The sequence below is a fragment of the Phragmites australis genome, chromosome 4, assembly GCF_958298935.1.
Source record: "Phragmites australis chromosome 4, lpPhrAust1.1, whole genome shotgun sequence".
NCBI lineage: Eukaryota > Viridiplantae > Streptophyta > Magnoliopsida > Poales > Poaceae > Phragmites > Phragmites australis.
Genome location: NC_084924.1, coordinates 40,196,810 through 40,206,365, shown reverse-complemented (window position 1 = coordinate 40,206,365; position 9,556 = coordinate 40,196,810). Strand labels below are relative to the sequence as shown.

The 9,556-nt window shown below is 46.0% G+C and overlaps 1 protein-coding gene across 1 annotated transcript; it reads right to left on the bottom strand.

The window, feature by feature from the left end:
* Positions 1–3,652: 3,652 nt before the first annotated feature.
* Positions 3,653–4,436, bottom strand: LOC133914401 (uncharacterized). Its single transcript, XM_062357511.1, has 2 exons — positions 4,144–4,436; positions 3,653–4,068 (listed from the first exon to the last, which is right to left on the bottom strand). The coding sequence occupies exons 1-2, from the start codon at positions 4,410–4,412 to the stop codon at positions 3,780–3,782; spliced, it is 558 nt and encodes a 185-aa protein (XP_062213495.1). The 5' UTR covers positions 4,413–4,436; the 3' UTR covers positions 3,653–3,779.
* Positions 4,437–9,556: the final 5,120 nt, after the last annotated feature.

Genomic DNA, 9,556 nt, shown 5'->3' with positions numbered 1-9,556 from the left:
TTCGTGGTGCTGCCCACATTGAATGAAAAGGAGTAAATTGCATAGGAGGAGGAGACATCCGCATACCAGTATAGCCCCATGTTGGACAAGGAGGGAAGAGCATTGGAGGAAGTGTCCACGACAATGGTGGTGACAGACCAAGTGGTGTGTAGACGTTAGTAGGATGGTTCTCCCTTAGTTGATGATGATTATACACCCCTTGCCTTCAAGGTGATCTTGGTTGCTTCGAACTACTTGGCCAATTTATCTGTGCTTAGACGGCCTTATCTTTCTCATACTTGAACAAGAGTTGCTTGAAAGTAGGCTTGAGTTTTTCAACCTTGTCATGTCTCTTTGCTTCATTAAACTTCCACTTGCCAACCTTCGGATTTCTTGGGTTGATCATCTTTGGCTTAGCATTGACATGCCCTCTGGCGGTTGAAGTATTACCACAACCTTGGCTGATTATTTGCCTTCTAGAGCTTTCTCAAGTTACACTTCTCTTAACAATTTTTTGTTCTCCTCCAAAGGCTTGGGCCTTTGTTCGCCAACAATCATATTTTTCCCTTTAGTTGATTCGGCTTGAGTTGGCTGAATTAGAATGCTCTTGTCTTGGAGATCAATCACATAAATAGAAACGGTTGCTTATCTATTTGCATATCCGCAAATTTCAATCGTCCTTCATTAGTGACTAATTGAATCTGTCGATGAAAAATATTGTAATTATTAGTAGCATGAGAATAAGAGTTATGCCACTTGCAATAAGCTCACCTCTTCTCATCTAATGGTGGAATTACATGACCATGAGGCAAATTAATATGTTTTTCTTGTAGCAAGTAATAAAAAATTCTATCGCATTTTGCTACATCAAATGTAAATTTAAATGCTTCTTGTCGATTCGTAGAAGGAACTGACTTAAGAGCAAAGCAAATGAATGGTTTTGACTTAGAAGACTAAGTCCATTCGGCCACACATACATCTACACCGTCATCGTTAGAGCTTTTAGACTCATATTCAAGCATGTGAACATTAGGACGATCGATTCTTACTTTGTCATTTGACCTCTAAAAATTCCTAGACTCTTTACCACGACTTTCTTGAGTCAGAGCCTTTTGTAACACCTGACTAATATCTAGTAAATCATGTTTCTCTAGCTTTTCTTTAAGTGAGAGAGTAAACCAGAATAAGCTAGATCAGCTAAATCTCTATCAGATACTATCACATTAAAACATCGGTTCCTTGTATCTCTAAACCTCCGAATATAATCGGCAGTAGACTCATCATGTTTTTGTTTAACCAATGTTAGATGTGACAATCTAAGCTCAGTGTCCCCAGTATAAAAATTTTCATAAAATTTCTGCTCTCATTGGGACCACATATAAATAGAATTAGGTACCAGAGAAGTAAACTAGGTAAATGCAGTGCCAAACAATGATAAAGGAAACAATCTCAATTTTAATGTATCGCTAGCACTAGCTTCATCACACTGCAAGATAAATTGAGCAATATGTTCTAAAGTGGTTCTACCATCATCTACAGTGAACTTAATGGATTTAGCAACATGTATTGAAAATTTTCATAGAAATCGGGGTATGGTTTTTTATATGCACATGCTCTACCTTTGGGCTCTACCCCGAATTGCTCCTTCAGAACACTAAACACTTGCTCTCTAACATTTTCAGGCACTGAAGGCTGCTCGACTTTGGGCTGAGTAGGAGTCACATTAATTTGTTGTTGTTGCCTAAAAGAATGTGGTTGTGGTGTATCATAAGAATGTGACACTACGGGCTGCACATATGGAGTACTTTGTGGAGGCACATTAAAATAATTTTCTGGCAATAGACCATAAGGGATATCGAATCCTTGTGGAGGTATAGGAGGTGTACTATATGCTATGATATTATATAGGATTATCGGCATGTTTGCTAAAAATTCATCAACTCGGCTATTATAATTACTGCATGTGGAACCGAGTTATTTACACTAGATGTAGTGTTTAGCAATGGAAAAACAAATAATGACATCACAACGTTGACCGAACCTACAACATTAGTTCAGCTATGAATTTATTGTATTAGCATGTCCTGTGGTGTAACTTTATATTGTGTACATATTGTCGATGTGCTAGCAAGCAGGGATCGATGCTAAAAGCTACTGTCATTGCTAACATTGGAAGCATTAGCATAAGGCAAAATGGGTTGTTTAAGATCTTTTTCAGTTTGCACTTCAAAACCCATAACCTTAAGACGACTAGGTAACAACCTATCCAATGCATTAGACACAGAAGCACCTATTTCTTGATCGATCATCAAAGCAACTTTCTCTTTAGTAAGAGGTGCATCACTTACAGTGGGAATTACCTTAGGCTTGGTGTAGATAGGTGTGAAATCTCCTCCTTTCCGGATGATGCCCCTCCGTGTCTTTTGGTAGCGTGAAGCGAATGCCCTGTTGAACTCTAAGTTGTGCTTCTCGTACTCTCGTTGTGCCTCCTCATCTAGCTCCTCAATGGCGAGCACAATAATGTTGTTGGGTCGAATTCAGATCCTTTCTTCATGGCTAGGGTTTTAGAATTCGACTAAAAGGCAGCTGAAAGCTTTGTCCCCAACGGAGTCACCAAAAAGTGTGTTGGCGCGTAAAGGTAACACACCAAACACTAAGCACCTCATGTGCCAATCGAACCAAAACTTCCTAGTTAGATCGAATGTTCTGATCATCCCGATCGGAAGTTTCGATATGTGCAATTCAGCAGGCAGCGCCTAGGAAACCCTAGTCATGGCGCCACACTATTGAACCTTCGTCGTCACCCACGCTCGGGAGGGACCTCGTCAGAGTGTAGATGGTCAGCAGGTTGTCCTTGGTCATCAAGATCAAAAACGAATTGCAATGGAGGTTGGAAAAGAGAATTAGGGCAAAGGGATAAAAAGAAAGATAAAGTAAATTGTAGTTTGTTCGATTGGATGTTGGCTCCACTCAATCGGCCATGACCCTTTATATTTATAGGGAGGGTTGATCCTACCCCGTTTTTAATCAAAATCTATCAAAACACGTATTCAAATCTAACTCTATCTCTTTCCAAAATCGGTCGGATGTTCCAATCCATATCGGAAGGTCTGGTTTTTTTAAACGTCGGCCTCTCTGTTTGGACAAAAATATTTAATCAGATGTTCCACAAACATCGGATGTTCTGATATAGCCGGAAGGTCTGATTTTTCCAAGTATGGACCTCTCGGTTCAACCAAAATAATTAATCAGAAGTTCCAATCGTTATATCGGATGTTCCGATATGTTGAAAATTCCCAAACCCAGACTGAGCGTTGGGTATTCCGGTGAGAACAAAATTATGAAGACCGGAATATCCTGTGTGTTTAACTAGGTTGAAACCTTCTGCAAATCGCTCGTACTGACCTATTCTACCCACCGGATGTTCTAGTGATGACACTGTCTAAGTACCGGACCATCCGGTGTTCACAAAAATTCTAGTCGTGCTATTTTTTGCTATCAACACAGATATACTCCATTAGAGGACCTTTCTTACGATGGATTAGCTGCAATGGAAGTATGGAAGTACAGAAGGCCATGTACACCTGGATATTAATGTTCTTTGTTCACACTTCTTCCACTTTCCATGAAAATCCTTAGTCTCTTACAGAGATTTTGTCGATTTCCCCCCCAATCCTAGCCACTGAAAATGTTCATAATCCTAGAGTCAAGAGAAAGATAACATTTCGGGAAAAAAGAGGGAGGCAACTAATTAACATTGTTGCAAGTTAATCGAGCAAGGATGGACTAGCTAGTCCCGGTCAATTGTCGCCGGCGCAGCAGAGGCAACCGACGATTCGTGCCCGGTGCTCCGGCCGGACGCTGGTCATGAGCCAGAGGAAGGCGACGACGACCGCCCAGACGAGGATGTCCAGAGACAGGTGCGTCCCGGACTGCGACACGATGAAGGTGAGCACGAGGCTGGCGTAGGCCACCGCGAACGACCACCGCACCTGCCGCGAGATCACCGGCATGCGCACCAGCAGGCTCAGCGTCATCAGCATCGACCCCGCGAACCCCATCCAGCTCGCCGCCATGAACACCCAGTACCTGCATGGTGCATGCTCGTGCCCGTCAAGGTGAAAGTGCAACCGATCGGGACAAGAAGGTGCGGCCGCTTATTACCTTGGCCGGTGAAGGTCGCGCATGACGGGGTCGCCGGTGCGGTGCAGCTCCGTCTTGCCGTCGGCCGAGAGCTGCGTGTCCTGCCAGTACCCGCCGGGGACGTTGCTCCCGAGCTGGTACGTCAGCGTCGTGATGAGCGTCGCCACCACCAGCAGCGTGTTGGCGTCGTTGTCCGCCCAGTTGTTGGGCGGGTGCTGCTGGTTCACGGCCGCTTGCCCGTGCGGCGGCGGGTACACCTGGCCCCCGCCCATCCCGGCGCTGTTGGCCATCAAGTTGGCGAGTGACAGGGCGAACCGGACGTGAACTCCGAAGAAGCCCGGATGGATCGGCTTGCTTCCTGAGAATAAATACGCAGGCAGATGCGTGTGGACGCACGGAGTAACCGTCAGCCATCTTTTTCTTGGCTCGTCGGGTCGTCGAGGCTGACGCGAGTGCGCTTGCTATCTGGGTACATGTCCAACTGCCCGAGGTGGCATTCAGTGCAATCCAGCGCTGGATACCCTCTCATTTAGTAATGAATCGGAATTCCTCGTCTTTCTTTTCTGGGAGGAGTGCTGGCTTGCATTCGATTCAGGCATATCTTAGCGCGGTTGCACGATGATTGTGCAATGCTGCTTACGGTTTCAGATGTAGTGTTCCGTTTTTTTTGTGTTGGGGGAATGTGCTTGTTATCTTCGACTATAATAGTTAAATCCTAAAAATCAAATTAGAGATTAACGGTAAGGTAGGGATGATTCTCTTTATGTTGTGCAGAGTTAGACTTGATAAGATATAGTGACCCAAGGAACGAAGTTCAGAAGCAAAGACAAAAAAGACCAAAGGGGTGCGGCAAATCTTAAAAGGCGAAGAGTGTAGCGAAGCCCTTAGACCAAATGAATGGATGCGATGAATCCCGAACTGCAAAGAATGTAGCAAAGCCCTGAGACTTTAGGGGTGCAACGAGGCCTGAAGGACGAAGGATCTAGCACAAGTCCTGAAACCGAAAGGAGGTGGCACGAGACCCTTTGGTAACAGAGCAAAGGATAGCTTAAAGAGGAACTTGCAAGTTAGCTGGAACATGACGATGGGTGGCTCAAGGAAGATCACTAACAATCCCGGACTTAGGTCCAGTGCAGGACCCCAAGACACATGTCAAGGTCTCGTTGCTTAGGGCAATATATATAGACAATGACCATAATACCCTTTTGTATACCTAGAATATTTCCCCATTATTAGTAGAAATATTCCCTATCTATTCATAGTTAAGCAGAAGTAAGGTGAAAGCCTAAAAGAGTTCACTCGACGCTTCGTACGGATAAAATGTCAAGCGAAGGGCTTTAGTGATGATACCGTCATAACACAGCAAGACAAGGTCTTCGCCTAGGAGCCTTGGCCTCGCGCTTGGCGCGGAAGCCGGTACGGGATGTGTATGAGTTGTTCACTAAGATGGAAGAATACTCAAGAGCCGAGGAGGATGAGCTCTGGAGGCATGTAGACAGCTCGATCCCGGAGACCAAGAGTAGCAAGACAAACGAAGGGAAGACACCTCAAGGAAGGGGCAAGGAAGAGTGTCTGAGGGAAGCCTATAGATCCTTGAACATGAACAGAAATCATCATCATCACTCTCACCAACCGAGGAGCCATAAGCGAGGGGTGCACAACATCGGAGAGAGCTTAAACAGAAGCAAGCAGAGAGGCGGAGGCTCAATGAGAGGTCAAGGTCGCAGCTCCAGAAGGCCCAGGCCGCTGTATTGCGCAATACATAGCGAAGATGCATTGCATACTACCAAGTTGTGTCTCCATGTTGTGGCCCTAAAGGAAGGGCTAAACCGACAGTCATTTGGGCCTTCGAGTTCGAGGTCCTCACATGATCCTCGAACAGTGCACCATGTGGAATCAAGGGGAGGACCCTACTTCCGACCAACTTCTGCATATAACCACCCACCCTATTACCCCACACAATGGATGCCCATCTAAGCTTTGGGAAGGGTATCACTCACAATATCTTTTGACGAAGGAGGACTCCGAATAGAAGACATTCTATTTGATGTTGTCGATGTCCCTTACCAGTATAACACCATTTTTGGAAGAGGAGTGATGTCCAAGTTCAACGCGGTGATGCACCACAACTACCTATGCATGATGATGTCTGGCCTGGAGGGTGTGATGTATGTCTAGGGAGATCAAAGGATAGCTTGCCGAATAGAACACGGCTACGCCCCAGGTCAGCGAAAGGTGCACACACTATCTGGGTTGGACGCAAAGGGACAAGATAGCCTACCATCAAGAGCTAAGCTCAAAGGCAACATCAAGTGGATCCTATTGTGCTCAGAGGACAAGGATAAATGTGTGCATGTAGGCGCAGAGTTGCCTCCTGAACAAGAGCTTGAGCTATTGGCTACCCTTCGGGCTAACGAAGACATATTCACATGGTTACCGAAAGATCTCCTGGGGGTGCCAAGAGAGTTGATAGAGCCTCACCTAAATGTCACTCCAAGAATAAAAGCAAGAAACAAGAAACTTCAAAAGATGTCCGCTAACCGTCAGGATGCTGCAAAGGAGGAAGTAAAGAAGTTGCTGGAAGCAAGGGTGATTCATGAAGTCATGCACCCAGAATGGCTAGTGAACCATGTTTTAGTGAATAAGCACAATGGAAAATGTCATATGTGCGTTGATTTCACATATCTAAATAAGGCGTGCCTGAAGGATGACTTTACGTTGGCCAGAATAGACCAATTGGTCAATGCCGCTGCTGGATCAGAGCTTATGAGCTTTCTTGACGCTTACTCAGGATACCATCAAGTTTGGATCACCAAAGAGGACGAGGCAAAGACCAGCGTTATCACGCCATCAGGAACCTATTGCTATATCCGGATGCCCTTCGGCCTACATAACACAGGGGCCACCTTCACACAGCTAGTAAGCAAAGTACTCCAAATACAACTGGACCACAATGTGGTCGCATATGTGGATGACATTGTGGTTCAAGGTAAATACGAAGGGAGTCATGGGACTGATCTGGAGGAAACATTCGCCAACCTCCAAAAGGCAAGCCTAAAGCTAAACCCGAAAAAATGCGTCTTCAGCGTCCGTTTAGGTCAATTGTTGGGATGCTTGGTATCTAAAAGAGGCATCGAAGCAAACCTGAAGAAAATTTAGGCCATCATCGATATGAAGCCTCTGAGGTCGATCAAGGACACATGATGTTTGGTGGGAAGGATGACTTCACCCAATCATTTCATCGCAAGATCTGCAGAAAAAAGCATGCCCTTCCTTCGGATTCTTCGAGGAGCAGATCCCTTCATATGGACGGATGAACAGCAACAAGCCTTCAAAACCCTAAAGAGCTATTTGGTGAAGTTGACCACCTTGGCTAGCCCAGATCTAGGAAATGGATTGCTACTATATATAGCTATGTCACCATCAGCAGTAAGTGTCGTTTTGGTTCAGGAAAAGAAGGATGAAGGAGGCCTTCGTTAGATACCCGTCTATTTTGTCTCCGAGGCCCTTAGTGGCATGAAGGAGCGGTACTTCGAAGTCACAAAGATGGCTTATGCAATGGTCATAGCTTCTAGGAAACTCAAACACTATTTTATGGCTCCCCCTATCACGGTTCCAACATCATACCCCCTTAGGGAGGACTTCTCCAACCACGAGTCCACCAGCCGCATCAGCAAATGGGCAACTGAGCTCTCTCCATTGTGTGTCACCTTCGCTGCCCGTGCAGCCATAAAATCACAAGTGCTAACTGACTTCGTTGCCGACTAGACACCGGAGCAAAGGAGTTGGAGGAACCCCTGCTTGATTCGATATGGACAATACATACCGATAAGGCCTGGGGCCTCTCGGGTGTAGGAGCAACATCAGTCCTAATGTTGCTTGAAGGGTCAAAGCTATGCTATGCAGCCAAACTTCGCTTTGATGCAACCAACAATATAGCGGAGTACGAGGCCATTCTCTTATGTCTATGAAAGGCGAAGGCCCTAGGAGCAAAGCGGGCCATAGTGAAGACGGGCTCAAAGTTGGTAGCATGCCAGGTAGACAAGACATACTAGGCAAAGAACCTGGAGCTAGCCAAATACTTCCAGATGGTGGTCCGGCTGCAGAAGTATTTCTCGGGTTTTATGCTATAGTCCATACCACGGGGGGAGAACCAGGAGGCAGATGCCCTGGCGAAGGCTATTGCTTAGGGCACCCTGTTACCATCTGTAGTCTTCTTCAAAGTCCTCGAGTCCTCGATGGCTGGACAGGACAAATGGCCAGCTAACATCACCATGATAACATAACAAGACTGGCGGGAGCCTTTGGTACCATATTTGCGAGGGCAGGCATTGCCCGAAGATGACGTGGCGGCAAAAAGAACCATCTAGAGAGACATAATTACCAGATCATTGACGAAGTACTCTACAAAGGGGGAATATGTGCTCCATTACTTTGATGTGTGTCAAAGGCCGAGGGCATAGACCTCCTCAAGGAAATACATCAAGGACTGTGCGGATCTCACTCAGGACCAGGGGCTCTATTAGCTTCTATTGGCCGACAGCGATCGCAGACATGGAGACCATCATCCGCTCATGTCCAGGGTGCCAATGGACGAGACGACAGACACACGTTCGAAAATGTCCTCTTCAGCCAATACCCCCGGTATGGCCACTAGCCCGAGGGGGGATTGATATGATTAGCCCTTTCCCTCGAGAACCAGGAGGCATTCTCTATGCAGTAGTAGCGGTGGATTACTTTCTCAAAGTGGCAGAACATCGGATGCCGCTTTGGGGTCCCTCAAGAAGTAGCCCTCAATAATGGGACTCAATTAAACTCAATGCTATTCAAGCACTTCGATGATAGTCTGGGAACCAAGCTTTGTTTCGCATCAGTAGGCCACCCACAGTCAAATGGTGCAGTAGAGCGAGCCAACAGAGGAATGTCAACTACAATAGCGAAACAGCTGGTAGGACTGTCTAAGGGGAAATGGTTAGAGGAACTACCGAATGTTCTGTGGTCCCTTCGCACAACGCTTACCAAGCCAACGGGCTTCACTCCATTCCGCTTGTTGTTCGGGGAAGAAGCAATGACCCAAGAGGAAGCTCGGGTTAAGTCCATAAGGGTTCTATCGGCCAACAACAGTGATGAAGAGGCATAAGGATCTAATGGAGGAGACTCGCCATGTTGTGACCGCTAACTTGGCAAACTATCATGAAGAAACTATGCATTGGGTCAATAAGAAGATCACGGGTATAACATATCAGCCCGAAGACCTAGTACTTTGGCACAAACTAAACCATGAAACAGTAGGGAAGCTACATTCCAAGTGGGACGACCCATTTGTCATAGCAGAATCCCGAAGACTAGGTTTGTACCATTTAGCCACTCTAGATGGTGAAGCACTAAGCCACACGTGGAATGCGGATTCGCTCTGCAAGTATTGAGTCTAAGG

What these genes read in the sequence shown, in the direction of transcription:
- LOC133914401 (XM_062357511.1), bottom strand. Translation starts at nt 4,412, where the DNA reads ATGGCCAACAGCGCCGGGATGGGCGGGGGCCAGGTGTACCCGCCGCCG. An exon ending in CGCGACCTTCACCGGCCAAG is followed by an intron (nt 4,069 to 4,143) that starts GTAATAAGCGGC and finishes TGCACCATGCAG; the next exon opens with GTACTGGGTGTTCATGGCGG.